Genomic DNA, 20,547 nt, shown 5'->3' on the forward strand with positions numbered 1-20,547 from the left:
GGTTCTAAACCAATTAACAAGGGCTCCAGGGCCAGTCAATATTTACCTTTGTTTTATCCCAAACTCTAGTCACTATTTGGTCTATTTGATAAAAACAAGTACCATCATCCAATATTGGATTTCCCAGGTCCTGACCTTTTCATCCCTGTTAGTGGCTTTTGGCCATTTCCTGCAAAACAGCTAGAAATGAAAGCTGTGAAATGCAGGCTGCCTTTATTATTCAGTGACAGTAACTCTGGAAACAAGAGTCAACAAGAAACATTTATTGAACATGTACTATGTGGCAGGCACTGAGCCACTTCACAAGCTCTTCTCACCTAACCCTCCTGGTCCCCATCGGTAGAAGGTATTCTCATCTTTGGGCTTCAGATGAGAGCAGGGAGGCCTCATAAGACATCCAGGCCCACTGTCAGTGTGGATTCATTCTCAAGTTCTCAGGGCAGGCTGTGGGGTATGATGTGAGGTAGATACCACTGTGCTTTTTCAGAAAAGCCTGCAACTTTCCTACAAGCTGTTCATAGCCAGAAAAACACACCACCCTTTCTGTTAGTTTTCTGGTTGAAAATTTTGATGACTGCAGTTGCTTCCAGACATGGCTGGTCATGAGAAGTAACTGTGGGGCTTTATAAAAATATAGAGGTAGGGATCCCTCCTCGAGGATATGCTTCAGTTCTCTCAGGTAGAGTCCAGCAGTCTGCATCTTACAACCCCTTCCCCCGCCCCGCCCCCCATGATTCTGATGACCAGGTGGGTTCAAAATCCTGGGGCTGGAGAGAGGCCACGGCGCTGGGAGTGAGTGACACTGGCCCCCGCTCTGCCACTAAAAGGCGGTGTGGTGTGAACGTTTACCTTTCTGGGCCTGCTTCTGTGTCCGTAGGATGGGGAGAGAAATCGCTGTTAAATTCTCTGAGCTGCTAAAAGCGCTTTTTCAGTGCATGCTAGCAATGTGTGAGTACAAGTATCACCTCACCCTTTTCAGAATGTGGAATCAAATATTTTTAAGGCATTGCTACTAGTATGTGTAAAATGGTGATTACTGTTGCTCTCACTGCAACTTAGGTTCTTTCCCCTTATTATGCACCCAATAGATTAGTCCTTTATAGAGCTGAATTTGTATACAAGCACGTTATTCTTTTCTTCTATAGTTTGAGTATTCTCTGTTCTTTTATCTTTACATGGGAATTACAGGCTTTTGGAACTAGGCCTTTTCCTCATAATTTTCACCATTACCTTGAAATTCATTTAGTGAATCTTTTTTTTTTTTTTTTGAGAAGATTAGCCCTGAGCTAACTACTGCCAATCCTCCTTTTTGCTGAGGAAGACTGGCCCTGAGCTAACATCCATGCCCATCTTTCTCTACTTTATACGTGGGACACCTACCACAGCATGGCTTTTTGCCAAGCGGTGGCATGTCTGCACCTGGGATCCGAACTGGCGAACCCTGGGCCGCCGAGAAGTGGAATGCTGCTGCGCCACCAGTCCGACCACATTTAGTGAATCGTTTCTCTGAAGCTCTTACTGTCTCTTCAGTTTGGAACTCTAGGCATGGAATCTCAGTGGAGAGGAACACAATGGAACAATGACCTCAGGATTCTTATATTCCCAGGTGTGCGTTCCTGGGTAACTGACTCGGAGGGTACTGTGGTCACTTTCTAGAGTGCTCAGCTAGACATAAACCCTTCCTTGGGAACCCCTCCTGCCCCCTGCAGCTACAGCCACCACTGGAGGGGGCCTCTGTGGCCATATATGCTTCCCCTCACTGATCAGATTACCGGACACCTGACCCAAGACGGGCAGCAATCAGATTCTCCTGGAAAATCTGAAGATGGGACCCACAATTAGAGTTGGTCAGCTGTGGGAAGCTGAGCTGAAAAGTCACGTAAAATTGAGGCCAAAGCTGGCACCTTGTCAGACAAAGGAAAGCACATGCTGACGTTACAGGGGAACACGAACCATGTGGAGCCAGGGAAGCCAACCTGCAGAGAATAGGATGGAGCAGATACACAGAAGCAGATCGATGGCAAAGACCATGTGGCTCCTGAGAGAAAGAGGGAAGAAGGGCCAGTCCCTGGGAGGTCTGTCCTTCCTGCCTTTGAGCCAACTTGGGTGGATTTCTCCTTCTTACAACTGAAAGAGCCTTGAGCAGGACAGAGCCAAGTAAGGAGTGGATGACAGACGAGTATTTCTGGGGGCATGCAAGAGTGTGTAGAAGCAGGTGGGTCTCCACCAGGGGGCAGGTGATGTTGTGAAGCCAAGCAGTGAATGGGCTTTTCCCAGAACACACGGCCTGTCTAGTGCCTGCCATGCTGTCCACAGCGGGATGTCAATGGGTACAACTCAGCGGGTGTTGTAGCTGGGCTGGTGCCATGTGCAGAAGCTCCAAACGAGAACAATAAAGCAAACCCCTCTCCAGTCTTGGGATGGGCAAGACTGACAGGAGAGCCTGGTGAGGCCCATGGTTTAGAATTATAGGATCTTAAAAACGGGAAGGACGTGAGAGATCATCCTCGCCATCCTCCCGCCAAGTACAGATACCCTTTTCTGCTGACCAGCCTCTGTCCAGCCACTTCCCCTACACAAGTTACTCCATCCGAGATTACTGGCGATAGCAACTGCCTAAAAACACCTGGCAAAAATAAGTACCAGATATGACGAAACCCCGGGTGTAACTTCCTGGCTTCTTTCCTTGTTCTTTTCTAGCACATGTGATGTCCTAGCCTTGATCAACATACTCAGTTTTCTCATAAGGAAAGCAACCAACTGGGCCCAATTGGAAAGTGCTTTTTAAAAAAAAAAAACAACATTTCAAACGATCCTATTTTTCTTTTCTGTCCTTTCCTAGTTGATTACTTGGTATTCATCTGCAACAGCAAGCAACTTGAGACCTCCACACGCAGAGGTGTTTTCATTTTAACGTATTAAGCTTGCAGGCTAAGGTTCGTGGGCTTCCAGATGAATCTCTGCGTAGGTGGTTAACAGAATGTGATCTCAGAGCTGACTGACGTGGTAAGGTTTCACTTGCCAATGCTGTCTGAAGGTGGTTAAGAGTTTTATTTTTTAAGAGGATATAAAGCTTGGTGAGTAATAAGGACTCACCACCTCCAAAAGCTGCAATTGAACAGGTCCATTTGCCTGAGCTCACTGCAAGGCTGGCCCACGCCCAGGAGAGCAGGAAGCAAGGGAAACACACTGGCTCTCCTCTCAGGTCCTTGGCTCCGTGCAGGGATACGGTTCCTCATCCCAGGGCATGAAACACAAGAAAGGGCATGTTCTGGGCTAGCAATATTAGCAAGAGCTTCAGCTCAAGCCGACTTGAGTCCTGGCCTTAGCTCTCCCACAGTTCCACTGTGACATGGTGAAGAACTTTTTTTGGCTTTCTCTGCTTTAAAAAAAAGCAGATCTCTTACCTCCCCTACCTCAGTGGGACATAATTACTCAAAATTGCTTTCTCAAACATTTAGCAAATCAAAGCAGCGATGGGTTTCTCCTTCCACAGTGACACTCGTTTCTCAAATTTATCGTAGGTGTAAAAATGACTCCATTGTTGGCTTTTTGTGGACATGCTCCTAATGAACTGAATTCAAGGTCTCCATTGCTATACATACCAGGCACTTTCCTCCCTTTCAGAGATGGAATTTACCTCTGTTCATCCTACGAGAATCTGTCAAGGCAACAGAACAGGCCACTAACATGGCAAACGAGCCCGGACCGGCTTCTCACCTCTTGCCCCGACAGGAGCAATCTGCAGATTCCTAGGTGTGCAGAGCAGGGCGAGGCCCGAGTCTCACCCGGCTCCCTGGCCCAGCATCTAGGATGCAGCAGGGTGAAAGTCAATAAATGTCTGATGAAATGCAGTGTCCCCTGTTCTCCCACATGTACTCCTCTAGCGCAAGGTGTTTCCTCAACAGCAGGACTTAAGATATTCTCTAGTCCTCACATCCAGGGAAGGGGCCTTCGGTTAATTTACATCACGCTTCCTTTCGGGCTTGATTTTCACATATACATAAACATGCAAATATTCAAATCATTAACATACTCTCATTGTAAAAACACAGACATAAAGAGAAACTCCCCCTTTCCTTGCCTCACTATTCTAGTCTCCTCCTCAGAGGCAGCACTGTTAAGAGTTTGGTGTGTTTTGACTTTTTCCTGTGTTTATATACATATATGCTTGTGTAGAAATACATATTTTGTTTTGTTTTTATTAATATAAACGGGACCTTACTATTAACCGTTTTGAAGCTTGCTTTCTACACTTAAGAATACTGAACTCTTTCCATGTCAGTGTACCTTCATCCTGCTCATTCTTTTTAACTGTCGCAGACATTCCCTGATACAGATGAGTCATAGTTTAAACTTTACCTGTTGATGAACATTTTTTTTCTAGTTTTCATCCTAATTTTTTTTAAAGCCAGGTTTATTGAGGTATACTTTATCTGCACTAAAATTTACTTTTTAAAATGTGCAGATTAAGTTTTAACACAGTCATGTGACCACCACCACAACCAGGATTTCCACTATGCCAGAAAGTTCCCTTGTGTTTCTTTTCGGTCAACCCTTCCATGCACCCTCAGCCCCAGCAAACATGGGTCTGTGTTTTTATCCCTATAGTTTTGCTGTTTCCGGAATGTCATATAAATGGAAGGATACAGCACGTAGGCCTGAGTCTGGCCTGTTTCGCGTGGCACAATACATTAGAGATCCTTGGTTGTCTTTATCACTAGATACTTTGTTTTCATCGCTGAGAAGTATTCCAATGCATGACTACACCAGTTTGTTTTATCAAGTCACAAGTTGGTAGACATTTGGGTGTTTTCCAGTTTTTGGCAATTTAGATTAAAGCTGCTGTGAACATTTGTGTACACGGTTTTGTGTGCACATATTATTCTCATTTCCTCTGGGTAAATACCTAGGAGTGGGATTGCTGGGTTGTACAGTGGTATGTTTAACTTCACAAAAAAATGCCAAACTGGTTTTCAATGTACCTGTCTAATTTTGCATTCCCATGAGTGATGTGTGAGCGTTTGGTTGCTCTGCATGCTCATCAGTGGTGCTGTCAGGTTTCCAAAATGTGAGACATTCTGGAAGCAATCTAACCTCATCCTGCTGTGGTTTCACTTGCATTTCCCTAATGACCAGTAACATTGAGCAGCTTTTGATGTGCTTCTTCGGCCATCTATACCTTCTTGGTGAGGCGCATGTTTACATTTATTGCCCATTTTTAAATTGAGTTGTTTTGCTATTACTGAATTTTGAGAGATCGTCATACAGTCTAGATACAAGTCCTTTATATGTGTTTTATAAATATTTTCTTCTCTGTAGAATTCTTAAAGCTCCCTTTCAACATCATTGATGACAGATTACTTATTTCTGAAGTGCTATCAGTGGTTTCATGCTGTACTGGTGTCTCTTTGGAGACCCACATTTGAACACGTGGCTGAGTGAATGCTCACTCAGGTCTCAGCTGTGTCCTTGCGGTGGGGAGGAGGTCACTGGTGGTCTGGAGGGGAATCAGGCAGTAGGCTAGCTTAAGGAAGGGACTCATTTGAGAACTGATTTGGCAGCTTACCATTGAATCATACGTGACTTTTCCAAAGCCTGTATTTTCTATTTCCACTGAATTAACAAAGATTCCTTAACAGTGTATCGAACACTTTTGACACAGCTCTATTCATTCCTTTCCTATCCTACATTCACTCCTCATGGGATGAATACACTAGGCTGAGCCTGCTCTGGGAAACTCAGCTGCTCCAGATCTCTTATTTTATTATTTTATTTTATTTTGGCAAGGAAGAGTGACCTTGAGCTAACATCTGTTGCCAATCTTCCTCTTTTTTGCTTGAGGAAGATTGTCCCTGAGCTGACATCTGTGCCAGTCTTCCTCTATTTTGTACGTGGGACACTGCCACAGCACGGCTTGATGAGTGGTGTGAAGATCCGCACCCAGGATCCAAACCCATGACCCTAGGCCACCAAAGCAGTGTGTGTGAACTTAACCACTATGCCACTGGGCTGGCCTCTATTTTATGTTACTTTTTTTAAAGATTGGCACCTGAGCTAACAACTGTTGCTAATCTCTTTTTTTTCCTTTTCTCCCCAAATCCCCCTAGTACATAGTTACACATTCTAACTGTGGGTCCTTCTAGTTGTGGCATGTGGGACGCTGCCTCAGTATAGCCTGATGAGCGGTGCCATGTCCATGCCCAGGATCCAAACCAGTGAAACCCTGGGCCACTGAAGTGGAGCACGTGAACTTACCCACTGGGTCACAGGGCCAGGCCCATATTTTTTTTAACTGAAATATATTTGATATATAATACAGTGTGAATTTAGGGTATACAACATGTTGATTTGATGTATTTATATATTGTGGTATGATAGCCATTGTGGCAATAGTTAGCACCTCTATCACATCACACAATTATTTCTTTGTCATAGTTGGAATTAAGACCTAGTCTCTTTGGAAGTTTGATTATAATATTGTTATATTTTATATAGTTTATATAGTTTTATATAGTGTTATATAGTTGCAAGTCTGTATCCTTACACAACATCTCTCTTATTCCCCAACCTTCTAGCCCCTGGTAACCACCATTTTACTCTGTTTTTACAAGTTTGACTTTTTCAGATTCCACATATAAGTGATATCATGGAGTATTTGTCTTTCTCTGACTTATTCCACTTAGTATAATGCCTTCAAGGTCTATCCACGTTGTTGTAAATGGCAGGATTTTGTTCTTTCTCATGGCTGAATAATATTCCATTCATCCATTGACAGGCACTTAGGTTCTTTCCACATCTTGGCTATCGTAAATAATGCTGCAATAAACACAGGAGTGCATGTATATCTTCAATATCCTGTTTTCATTTCCTTTGGGTATATACCCAGAAGTGGAATTGCTGGATCATATGGTAGATCTGTTTTCAATTTTTTGAGGAATCTCCATATTGTTCTCCATAGTGGCTGAACCAATTTATATTCCCATCAATAGTGTACAAGGGTTCCCTTTTCTCCACATCTTTGCCAACACATGTTATCTCCTGATCTCTTAATGAAAGCCAGTCTAACAGGCGTGAGGTGATAGCTCATTGTGGTTGTCATTTGCATTTCCCTGATGAAGAGCAATGCTGACCACCTTTTCATGTACCTGTTGACCACTTGGATGTCCTTCTCCAGCGGCTCCAGAGTTTTCACCTGCAAATGGTAAGTCAGGCCAACCACCCACCAGCGGCTGGCTTATCATCACTAATTGAGGAAAAGAATAAGGAGCTCTCTCTACTTTAGCCTCAGCTCTTACGTAGGTCCTCCAGTCCTGCTGGGAGTTACTGGGCCTCCATTAATACAGCGAATTGTTTGATCCCATTTAGCTCCCGCTCCCTGTTTATCTTTACTGATTATAGTTTGCAGTGGTGGAAGGGTAAATGATTGGGACCTCAAATCTCTAACACACAAATCACTAAGGTCACTTCTGACTGATATTTTAATTGAACTATATTAAAATGTGTTCAGGGATGAAGCAGAGTGAAAAAGTAAGCTGCAAATAAGGGAGTACTTGGGGTGTTTGCATCATTTTGAACTTGTGTGCACAACCAAAGGTGGTTAGCCTAGTTCCTCATTCTGGGTCCAGGGTGAGATGACCTGACCCCCAAGTTCTTCCATCAGACTGAGACTGCATTTGACTTGTTCAGCCACAGTCATTTACTACCCCACTGTATCTGTAAGTACGCTGAATGTGTGTGGGTTCTCACTCCAGCCACCATGGGAAGTAAGGCTGCTTCCTAAGGCCCTTGTTCTTCCTGTATTTCCTGCCTCTTGACTCTTACTGAACTCCTAGACCCCTTCAAAACCCAGCTCAGATACAAACTCCTTTAAGAAGGCTTTCCTTATTCCCCAAAGATGTAATTAATCTTTTCTCTCTCTGTGCTACTTCCATATTTTACATATTCTATATATTATAAAGCTAATACTGACAAAGTACTTTCTATGTGTCATGCAGTGTTCTAAGTGCTTAACATATATCAACTCATTTAATTTTCATCACAATTCTATGAGGAAGATACTCTCGATAATCCTACTTTGCAGATGAGGAAACTGAGAAGGTAAGTGGCTTGCTCTAAGTCACAGGCTTTGAATCCACGTAGCTCTTAAAACACTCTGCCATGCATTTCTACTGCAGCACTTAATGCACTATTTTGCCATTTATTTGTTTCCAAGTCCTTTTCAATACTGTGAGCTCCTGAAAGCAAGGACCTGTCTTATTTGTTCATCTCTGTATCCCCATCACTTGGCAGTCCCCAAGCTGATCGACTTCCTTTGTGCTCACTAGGCCATGGCAGAGACCCTCAACTGTGACCAGCCAAGTCAAAAACTTTCTCATGAGCCTGGGACTGAACATCCACAGGGTAGTCTAAGATGTGACTAAGTCAAGTACAATGGCCATTTGCAGTAATTCCTGAGAAATAGCTCACCTGAATCTAGAGCAAAAAAAGGAACCTCACCCCACAAGTAAGAAACCCCAGAACCTGAACAAGAATTTGGAAATCAAATCTCTAAGGCAAATCAACTGGGGCAGAATCCACGATCAACTCTTTCTGATTCAGAAGAGATAACTCGGGCTGGCTCCGTGGCCGAGCGGTTAAGTTTGCGCGCTCCACTTCGGCAGCCCAAGGTTTCACCGGTTCGAATCCTGGGCGCAGACATGGCACAGCTCATGAGGCCATGCTGAGGAGGCATCCCACATGCCACAACTAGAACCCACAACTAAAAATACACACCTATGCACCGGGGGGCTTTGGGGAGAAAAAGAGAAAATAAAATCTTAAAAAAAAAATAAAATAAAATAAAGAGGGGCTGGCCCCGTGGCCGAGTGGTTAAGTTCGCGCGCTCCGCTGCAGGCGGCCCAGTGTTTCGTCGGTTCGAATCCTGGGCGCGGACATGGCACTGCTCGTCAGACCACGCTGAGGCAGCGTCCCACATGCCACAACTAGAGGAACCCACAACGAAGAATACACAACTATGTACCGGGGGGCTTTGGGGAGAAAAAGGAAAAAATAAAATCTTTAAAAAAAAAAAAATAAATAAAATAAAGATAACTTGAGATTTTGCTACCCTTCAGTGAGGAAAAGTCAAGCATGAGAGTTATATGTCAATTATAACTCAATAATAAAAACAAGAAAAACAAAGAAACAAACATGAGAGACTCTGGGCAGGTGAACTGCAGCTGTGGGCAATCAGCAGCATAGCACCCATTATGTAACACGTAATAGTAACTAAGAGTCTGCACTCCAGAGGGCTATCCTGGGATTTGAATCCGGCTCTGACCCTGACTACTGTATGACCTTGGTCAGGTTCTTCAACCTCTCAATGCCTGAGATTCTACATCTATAAAACAAAGGTAACAAGAGAACACGTGCTGTAGGATTGTTGTGAGGATTAATTGAGTTATATGAGAGGAGTTAATGCTTAGGACAGCGTCTAGCACGTAATAAGGATCCAACAAAAACAAGCTATTTTTCTTCCTGCTTATTTAGTAACGTAGGCAGAGAGCTGATGGTATGTAAGGCACGTTATCGCAAACATCTATCACCTCTACCCCTGGCGCCTGGCACAGAGTGGGCATCAGTGGGTTTTCACTGAATGAAGAATTGCCAATGAATGAGCTTTTGTTCAAGGAGAGAAACCAGAATGGCAATTAGAAGTAAGACTTAAACGTCAAGAGGACCAGCCCAGTAAACTCTCTAATTTAGCATTCTATAACAAGATTAACATATCACAGGCATCTATTGCTATGTATTCATAATAATGATTCTTAGGCACTGTATAAATCCTTTTGTGTCATAAGAATTATCAATGCCTAAATTATATTCAAAGAAGTTTTAAAATTAAGTATATATTACCGCATTCGAATGCTTTAAAAATTGGAAGTCCATGGAGAGCATAAATGGCAACAATGAATTAACTGGCACATTCTGACTGATTGCAACACTTAGTTCACACCTCTGTACCCACACGGCATTGTTATCCGTCTACACTCTCTATTTCCCACTAGACTGTGAAGGCCTCTTATGCCTAGCACTTTTGTATTCCCAGGGCGTAGGATATGTTCGTGCCCAATAAATACTTGCCAAATAAATAAACAGCCACCGTATTCCATGACCACAGCAGATTAAAATGTTTGGTCCAATAACATACTCTTCCGGTGTATTTACATTTCCACAAAACAATAAAAACTCACATCCTCTTAAGACCTTGTAAATAAAAGTTTCAACATTTAAAAATATGGCACACTCTAAGAAAATCCTTCTTAAAAACCCTAAAACTTAAGATTAAATGACTCAACAGAATATAGTTTAAATTGGAAGTTAAAGCACCTAAAAAAGTTCTTTTAGATGATTTCTAATAAAATCAGATAAAAGCTGTTGGTTTTCTTACAATAAACTATTAAAGGCTTATACTGCTGGTCTGTCTGTCAGACATTGCATCATACTATTGTATTATGGATAGTGGTACCTGCTCAAATGAAAGGAAGTAGGAAGAAAAAAGGACAGGAGTATGTGAAGAAAAGTAAAGTTAAAAAGAGACCCCTGATCCCTCCTTTTACACATTATGAAATGATATTAAGCTCAGGAACCTGCTCTGGACTCACATCAGAAAGAAAACTGAATCAAAAAGAGAACTAGCTTATCTCCTGGACTCTTACACAAACGCTCGGGGAAACGGCCAATGTATTGACATGAAAGGTGGGTGTGCAGCAAGTGAAGGCTGAGCCTAAGGCAGCCCCCCTTCTGCTCGGGGCTCCAGCGCCTATCACATTCCCTGGGGATCCTTAACTCCTCTGGAGGTCTAGATATCAGAGTACACTCTGAAGTCACACTCCCTACCTGGGTACTGGAAGTGTAACAGGGAGTAAAATTTTAGCAAAAGGATCTTGACTTTACAGGAGCAAGTTTAGTCTTCATCCTGTGGGTAGAGAGGTTTGGGCATCTGGATTCAAGGAGAGATGCCAAAGACAAACTCCTTCTCCTTCACAACTTTGTCTGGGGGCCACATCATTTTCCTGGTTTGGAGGTGAGATTTTGGGGAGGAGGAGAAGGGGGAAGAGAATTCTGGGAAGGTACACTCTGATTCACTTTGCCCCAAGGGCTGAATTCCCTCAAATAGGGAGCAGTACTCATGATGGTATGTTGGGCAGGAAACAGTTCTCTAAAATGGGCATTACCTACCTCTCAGCACTATTTCTGAGGATTAAATGAGAGAATATTTTAGTGCATTTAACACATTGCTAGGCACATAAAGACTTGGTGTTTACTATTATTTCACTGATATGTACCAACAATGATGAAAAATAAGCTTCAAAGGAAATTTACTCACAGACCATTAGGAACAACTTCAATTCTGCTGAAATTCAATATGATACAATATGAGCAAAACTTATTTCCTTTTTTAAGATATATCACTTTAGAAGTTACTGTGGCAACATGTAATTTCAAACCTTTCCAATCGCAATGCCCAGCAACCATAATCTTATTACATTTTGTCAGTTAAAATATCGCCTAAGTGTGTGTACTAGTTGAGTTTAACAATCTCATCCATTAAATATGGCCTTCCTGTCCTCTTATGATGTGACATCTTACCAGATGTATATCTCCCTTATCAGCCTTCCTCTCTCTCAATCTCACAGTGGTTATAAAGGCTTAGGATTCCTATTGCCTGATTTTTGTCTGTCAAAAGCATAATTATCAGAGCAAGAGAGTCCTGAAATAAAAGAATAAGGGACACCGGGTGGAAGGGAGAGACTCCTCCATGACCAATAGCCATATTTTAGTATTAAATAAGAAAGCAATTTCAAAAAATTAATCAGTCTAACACCTAGATTGGCTATCCTACAGAACATATAACAAATGTTTATGAGACTCAAGCAGATATGGTCAGGTGTGACGAGGTAAAAGATAACTAAAATAAGCTAGCTGGAGAAATGAGGTTTACAGAAATAGCAGAGCTTCAAATGAGACACACCTCTGCCCTGGAAACTCAACTAGCAGCCACCAAGTTCAATCTGGCAGGCGCTGTCACCACAAAAGCAAAAGGCAGGGGGAGAGGAGACACAAGTCTGTTTCAGGTCATATCATACATCCAAGAAGTCAAGATTTGGGGGAAGACATATGCTATGAACCAAGCACTTGACAGGTATCCAGAATTCTCAGTTCTATACAGATTTATCACACCATTATCCATTTGCTTCCTGACACTGAGCCTCAAGTAACCAGGAACTGGAAGCTAATGGGGATAAGACATTTGGTTCCTGCACCAGAACAAGATAAAATAGGACAACTGGAGGTGGGGTGGAGAATGGAACCACCCTCCTTAATCAGAATTTCATTTTACAGTGGGAACGCAAAGATGAAAATTTTCTTAGTGCAGTGGTAGTCAACCTCAGCATTCTGCTGCTCTGTTGCTAAAAGTCAAATAATACAGAAAAACATCTATGTCAATGGATAGACATTTCCTTGATCTGCTTTCATTACATAACATTTTCTTAAATTTTTGGCATTTGCTACTTCTTGGTTGCAAGCAACAGAAGCAGCTGACAAAACGAACAAGTAAAAAGCAACTTTTCATGGTGTTTGGTTTGCTAAAGATTCTTTTGTTTTGGTGGTCTTGTTTGCAGGTATGATTTTGGATTGCCTAATATATAATATTTTGTGCTAGAAAAAACTTTAACCATAGACATGTATTGCTTTTATTTAAAAGTAGTTAAAAAGAAAGACAAAAGAAACATTTTCATTCCCCAGGAATTGACACTAACCTTTCTGTCTATAAGTATCGGCCTCCCCTCCGACAACCCTCCTTTTGTTTGTCAATATCATTTGTCATGCAGTAGTCAACACATGCCTGCTGAATGCACAGTAAAACTCTGGGGCAAAGTCAGTCTTTGAGAAGCTTATAATCTGGACGGGGGAGACATATCTTGAAGTTTTGGAAAAATATTTAATTTTGAATTATTTAAAAAAAAAATGAAAGAAACACCAATTGACCATGATTTTTTTCCATTTCTCATGTCACTATCACTAGGGTACAATAAACTAATGATGAAAACTGCTATCTTAGCTAAACATAAATGCTCTTTTATTAATATGTGTGAATGTGAAACAAGATCACCTGTTTAAAAAAAAAGACAGCTTTTGACTATTTTCTTGAGCTGTGCCGTTCATTTTGGATCTGTATTACCTCAGCCCCTCAGAGATAAAACAAGGACAGAGAGCCCACATTTAGAAAACATTTCCTAACTTTACATTTTACAAGTTAATATTTAAAAAGAAAAACCCTCTTAGCCACCCAACCCTAACCCTATCATGAATAATCTGGTTTAATAACAAATTAAGTCTATAAATAAATTTGTTCTTTCCTCTCAAAAACCATTTAAGTAACTTTATAAGAATTACTGGTTTAAAAAATTTACCTAGAGAAATTAAAGTACCAGTCTTTTTACCCTGTGACAGACAGTGCTCGAGGACTCGCAGACCGCTGCCGTGTGTTCAGCACATGACCCTTTAGCTGTCATGTTGGTGTGCTGGCTTACACTCTTCTCAATCACTCTTTTCTTCTCCTTGATAATGTCTGTACTCTGGCTTCAGCTCCCATGTGTTTTTGTGGATCCCTTTTACGTTTTGAATACCAATTTCTTTCAAGATTTCCTTCAGGTACAGCTAAAAAACAAAACAAAACAAAAAACCCCAACAGATGAGATTATGAAGGCAGAAAACAAAATTTAAAATAAAATGATATGACAAAGCACATTTATGAGTAATAAAAATTAGGATCCTGAAAGCTCAATAAGATTCCTCAGTTCAGTAAACTGCCTTTTGATTCACATATGCAATATAGGATAATGCATTAAATATATGATCATTTGCATTAAAGAGGCTGGAAGTCCTGAATGCCAACAATATGAGAGCTAAAAAAGGTCTAGATGAAAATACACTAGAAAATTACGTGTGTTCAATGTTTATTAAGGTGACAGAATATACCAAGTGTAACCTGCCCTTGAGTTCAGTGGCCCCACGCAGTTCCCAGTCAGATAAGGTTATTCTCGGATTGAACCAGTCCTTTCAGAAGCAGTAGCACATATTAAAAAATGACAAATATTTTGGGGACAATAACATTCTCTGAAGCAAGCACATGACGGGAGTCCAGAATTCTCAGTTCTAAGGTGAGTTCTCATACTTGCTATCAGGCCACTTATCTTTCCTGTGTAATAAGGAAAGTTATTATTTGTGTTTACTATTATTTGTATGCTGGCCAAGCTTGCCAAGACAGGGCGAGGGACAAGAAATGATAAGACGACATGCTAAAAACCATGGGGGCTGCAGCTTTCTTGTGCTTGGCTCCTCCGAAGAAAAGAGGTGGGCAATGATGTACAGCAGAACTCTCTATTATGGTATTTTAGGTCTCTGAAAATTCAATAGACATTAACCAAATGATTACTATATTCACGGAAATGATAGCTATGATAAATGTAACACTAAACCCCACCTTTGCTTGCCAATCCCCAAGGCCAAAAAGCATTCCACTATAAACTGACCAATATAAATTACAGTACCTCCTTCTTGGAGACAAGAGAAAAGCTAATTATTTAAAAGTGATTTTTTTTTTTGCTGCAGAACCAACCAATCCAACAATAATTTTTGTATGTATGCTTCAAAGAACCAGTTACTGTATTACAGTGACTCATCCCATTGATGGAACATATAATTTTTTTAATTTATTGAAATGAGGCACTAATTAGAAAAATGGTTGAGAAGTTCTTACCCAGATGTTTAAGGCAGTGAATGCCCTTCTCAAGTGCGATGCTAAACTATGTGCATCAGAACCTTGTGGGACACCTGTTAAGTAAGTCCCGTCTTAGACCTAGTGAATCAAAATCTTCTGGGCCAGGCCTGGGAACCTGCATTTCTGCAAGCCCTTAAGTGACTCCTTTAACTACATTAAAGTTATAGAGCATCTGCTTGAAGGATTCTTCCAGCTCTAATACTCTAGGATCTCTGAGTCCACGTGTTGCTTAGTTCTCCAAGCCTCGCCATTGCTGGAGATTATGCATAACCTACCACCACCTTACATTGACTGGTATAATGCTCAACAGTTTATAAAGTCCTTTTATTTAGGGGTAGTTGTCACCTAGAAACAATAACTGATTATCACTGGAACTACATATGGGTTCCTTGTAAGGCCCTGGATGGCTTAGCCCTCTCACTTGGAAGCCACCTTCCCATTCCAGCAGCCAGACCCCAGCAGGTGGCAGCAATGAACCAAATGAGCCCTGGATTTCCCTAGGAAGAGGCTTGCCTGCCTCCCCCGCCTTGTGCAGCTAGCTTCACTGAAGGACGCATGCGAATGAGTAAGCATAAAGGCTTGAGACATCCAGGTAATATGCACGTCTGCCATCTGCTGCTTCAAATTACATTAAAAAATGGGACACTGTTGATAAACTACTTTCTAATTGAACAGGATTCATAAATGGAAAATAATGGTTTGGGCACAGATGATTTTCTGTTTAAGTGCCAAGAATGACATCTTTGTAAAATTCCTAAAGAACGGTTTATTGTGAGACTGGCTAAGACCCTGTGCACAAACACACAACTGTAAATTCATTGCAATGGGTCAAAAATGAAAACAGCAATTGCCAGGAGCATTTGGGTTGCCTGACAGAAGCTCTCTCGACTTCAAGTCTAGTGTGTTCATTTATAGTCTAGATACAGAATATGAAAAGCCTAAAAAAGGGTTCAAGAGAAAATATTAAGAAAGTCTTAAGTATACAAATTCAGGTGCTTTCATGTGTAGTCCACTCTATTTTGTCAATCTAGTATAATAAGGTTATGGGGTATTTTATTTTTTATAAAGATGTCACTCTTTTTTCCTTCTTAACAATAAGAATGGAATGAGATATTCCCAGTGTGTCAATCTGTCAGGTAACAAGATGGGATTAGAGTCACAATATCTAGCCAGGGTACAGATTTTTCCCTTGAGGAGAAAGCAAACTTTTGGAATTTGAGGATGTTCCAAACTGCAAGCTAAGACCCTTTTACTTGGGGCTGGTGTGGTGGCGCAGCAGTTAAGTTCGCACGTTCTGCTTCCCAGCGGCCCGGGGTTTACCGGTTTGGATCCTGGGTGCAGACATGGCACCACTTGGCAAAAGCCATGCCGTGGTAGGCGTCCCACATAGAAAGCAGAGGAAGACGGTCACGGATGTTAGCTCAGGGCCAGTCTTCCTCAGCAAAAAGAGGAGGATTGGCAGCAGTTAGCTCAGGGCTAATTTTCCTCAAAAAAAAAAAAAAAAAGACCATTTTACTTAAACCAAATGAATTAACTTGACACAAAGCATTAGCAGGGAAAGAAGCAGTGATGATAGGGAAAAATAAGGTCAGAAAATCCCTAAAGGAAAGACACAGGTAGAGAAGAGTGAGATCATGTCATTTCTTTGTTTAAAATTTTTCAGTGACTTCCGCTTTGGCCTACAGGTGAAATTCCAGACTCCTTCATAGGCATCCATTCAGGTCTGCCTTTTCCCTTTGGCCTCATCTTCTGATACTTCCCTTTACACATATTTGTCATTTTTGTGTCTATATGCTTCTAGTTTTTTCCATATGCTGTTCCCTGTGCCGGTAATGCTTATCCCTTTCCTCAAATCTGAACTCCTCCCTCATCCTTTAAGACTAAGCACAAATGTCACTTTCCCTAACAGCCTCACCTCTTAGATTTACATTTCACATTGTATGGACTTCAGTGATAGCCCTCATACTCTAATTCTTTACATGTGTCTCTCTCCCATCAAACCATGTGTTCCTGTTAAAGTGCCTGCCTGCACATCACAGAGGCTCAGTCCACTTTTGCTGAATGAATGGAGTGTGTCTAAGAGTAAACAAGGGAAGATCACTTAGAAGGTCTGCAGGAGTAAACCATGGTAACCCTAGTTCTTTTCAGTTTTGGAATTGAGGCTCTAATTAACTTATAAGGCAATGACCCAGTTTGAGAAATAAAAGTTCACTGATTAAATTGAATACTTGAATGTGAATGACATTTATGACTAAAATTTGTATTATAATGCTAAAATATTGGAGACAGAGCCTACTGAGGGGGAAATTTTAAAGGTTCTAGTAAGACTGAAGATTAATTAGCAATCTAACTTTCCTTTCTTAAAATTCATATAGTCACACAAATATTTATTTTTAGCACCTACTATGTGCCAGGTAGAGGGGCACACAGTCAGTATTCATCCTCACAGAGCTTACAGTTTAAGATTAAGGTGTGTGTGTACGGGAGACAAAGGCATATATGAAAGCAATCAGAAAATAAAACAGAAGCCTAGTAATAAGGTCATATATACAGGATCTTATAGGAGCACTGAGAAGGGGCACCTAACCAAGCCTGAGTCGGGTTACGTTCTTTGAGGATGTATATTTATCATTTGAATTGAATGGCAACTCTGTGCAGAGATCAAGAGAAACTAGTTCTCCTCTTAATTATTCTAAACATTGACTTTCGAATTTAATCTTTTGCCTGACCACCTATATTTTAAACAGAAGAGTCTAGAACTGAGTAGATTATGTCACACAGGATGGGAGAGATTTCTCATTACTGACCATGTGCAGTGCTGCAGAACAAGATCTGAAATTATAAACTGACTTCAGTCTAGCAATTCTTTATCAAAGGGATGTGTGGGAGAGTATTTCCAGCAAGTCTGAATGCAGAGAAAAAAGGAATAGAACATTACGGCTTCCTTGGAAGGAAACGGCAAAGCACACACTGGACCAAAGAGGTTAGGGGATTAGAATGTGGTCTGCATTTGTGGGTAAAGACAAAACTGTGGTGGCCAAATAAAATCTTTAAAAAAAAAATGCAGTGGCCAAAAACCCAGAAATCCACAGATCAAATTCCTAATTTCCCCCCAAGATGAAGACAAACCTATGCAGAGTCACAAGGCACAGTAGTCTACTATTTTAGTCTTTCTTTTTCTCCTTCCCTTCCTCCCTGCTACCATTTTTCATGTCATCTTTTCCTCTACTGCTCTGCCAACCAAACGGAGGATTTATCTGAATTTCATTTTATCAGGAATTTCAGTGTTAAGCATTATATACACAATAATAAATTAACTATACCTAAATTCCTAGAAATTGATTAAAAAAACATTTATTTTTGACAGACAGCTGATCACCAAGTAATAAAGCTTTAGGTAAACTAATAATATGACCCTACCAGACTTCTAGTCACAAAATTTTCCCAGAAAGGTTGGATAGAATATGCGATACGCAAATCTATACCAAAGATGGCACTGGTGAATGCAGTCACCAAAGGGAAATCGCTATACACTTTTTACAAAGTGATCAGCGGCAAGGGTACTACTAGTTCTGTGATAATTTTAAAGTATCACGTTTATGTGCTTTTTTGGTGACTGACTGTGACTCCTTTAAGCAAGGTCAACAGAACAGAGGACTTACTGATGAAGATGTTAGTGGCTCCAAGGCACAAAATTCTTTCATTAAAAAAATAAACTACATATTAGGCATAAGTGGTAAACAAAGGTAACATATGTTTTGACTTCTTTCGACAGAGAAAACTGTGAACAGGACAGGGAAGGTGATACTGGGGACTCCTCAGGAACATGGGCCATCTCGGCATCCATCTCTTTTCCTTCTTCTGGTTTCACCTCTGCTTTCCTACTAGACCCTGCCCCTTGTCTTCCTCTCAGGGTCCCACTGGCTGCATTCCTCTTTGTAAAACTCTAAGTAGAGAGATGATGGGGAATGAAATGGTCAAAGCATAAAACCTACCCCACTCCCTAGCCTTACCTTGTGGCTTAATCCAAATTCTAAAAAGCAATTTATTATTGCATTAATATTTGTGTGCTGATAAATCATCTCCCTTTTAGACTTCACCTGTCTGGCACTGGCAAATGATTCACATTTGCATATTTCAGATAAAGTTTACTTCCTTTGGGCCAAAACTTTTAACTATTTGTTTAAAGATATGCTTTCTAAACTGTATTAGTTTATTTGTATGCTGAATAGAATTTTGGAATACTGCAAGGTATTCCAATGCTGGGATATGATGATTTCCAACTGGGAAAAAAATATACATATATAGTTAATGTATAACTATTGAATGTAACTAATTAATGTATAATGTTGAAATGTTAACTAGGAAAATACAGAGATATCAAAAACTTAACAAAAGTGAAAAAATTCCTTCTGAAATTTAAATATGAATTATTGCATTTAGACGCATGGCAACTATCTGTTGGTGCATGTGGTGTGAGGTATAGTTTTGAACGTACAGAAATAAGATATCAGTTGGCACAGTTATTATTAGTCTACTTGAAAATATTGTAGAAATTAAATGACAAGCAATGAGACTGTTGGTATATATTTTACCAATAGAGAATTTTCAGTAAACTAGCTAGCATTCGAACAATGATGAAGCATTATTCATCCTTAAAATATTTAGAACAGAGAGTAAAATTTTACTTTAGGGCAATAGTAGATAAAAGTTTTTGCTGGTTAAGGATTAAAAAAGGATTGATGATAATCTGGCAGTTCCTCAGGTTAAACAGAGTTACCACGTGACCCAACAATTCCACTCCCAAGAGAAATAAAACATCTTCAAACAAAAACTTCTACATGAATGTTCACAGTAGCTTTATTCATAATACTCAAAAAGTGGAAACAACTTAAATGTCCATGCATGAGTGAATGGCTAAACAAAATGCTGTCTATCCATATAATGGATATATATGGATGTATAAAGGTACACAATTTGGCAATAAAAAGGAATGAAGTACTGATACGTGCCACAACATGGATGAAAACATTATGCCTAAATGAAAGCAGCCAGTCATAAGAGACCATATATGATATGATCCATTTATATGAAACATTTAGAATAGGGAAATCTATATAGAGACAGAAAGTAGGTTAGTGGTTGCCTAAGGTGGGGAGAGGGGGAGAAAGGAGAGTGATTGCTACTAAGTATGGTGTTTCTTTTTGGGGTGAAGAAAATGTTCTAAAATTGACTGTGGTGATAGCTGAACAACTCTGTGAATATATTAAAAGCCACTGAACTGTAACTTAATAAAGGTTTTAAATTGGGGAGGGGGGAAGGAGACCTCTCTCATAAAAACAAATGAAGATAACACTTTTTTATTACCAAATCATCACGGGTAAAGTAACATTTCCAATAAAAAGGGAACTCTGTGTATCAGTCTATATGTACTGCAAAATATGATGCAATTAGAATATCTGTCTCGGGACACTCGAGAGGGAAGGATGGCTCTGAAATGCTGCAATTCAGAACTGAAGAAGGCCAGCCAGGCTGGCACTACAAGGTCTTCTGCCCAGAGGCTTATCCTCTGGCATCTCAATTCTCCTGCTGAGACAGAGAGGCTGAGAGGCTTCAAGTAATGTTTTCTCTAATGCGGACACCAATGCAAAGAAAATGATTTCCTTCCTGAGACAATTTCCATAAGGATGGTAAGCTGGAAAAACAAGTCCTTCTAG

At 40.7% G+C, this 20,547-nt stretch overlaps 1 protein-coding gene and 1 long non-coding RNA gene across 2 annotated transcripts in view; one reads left to right on the forward strand and one right to left on the reverse strand.

The window, feature by feature from the left end:
* The first annotated feature begins 1,647 nt into the window (after window positions 1-1,647).
* On the forward strand, window positions 1,648-3,854 carry LOC139076346 (uncharacterized). Its single transcript, XR_011527849.1, has 2 exons — window positions 1,648-2,157; window positions 3,525-3,854. It is a non-coding gene; the product is annotated as an uncharacterized lncRNA (long non-coding RNA).
* An 8,872-nt stretch (window positions 3,855-12,726) lies between these two features.
* Window positions 12,727-20,547, reverse strand: part of GTF2F2 (general transcription factor IIF subunit 2) — a 147,737-nt gene continuing 139,916 nt past the window's right edge. The window contains exon 8 of the mRNA XM_008537777.2: window positions 12,727-13,707. Within this exon, the coding sequence (XP_008535999.1) occupies window positions 13,588-13,707 (120 nt within the window). The 3' untranslated portion in view covers window positions 12,727-13,587. The remainder of the gene's footprint in view (window positions 13,708-20,547) is intronic.

This window comes from Equus przewalskii, chromosome 16 (genome assembly GCF_037783145.1).
Source record: "Equus przewalskii isolate Varuska chromosome 16, EquPr2, whole genome shotgun sequence".
Classification (NCBI taxonomy): Eukaryota; Metazoa; Chordata; class Mammalia; order Perissodactyla; family Equidae; genus Equus; species Equus przewalskii.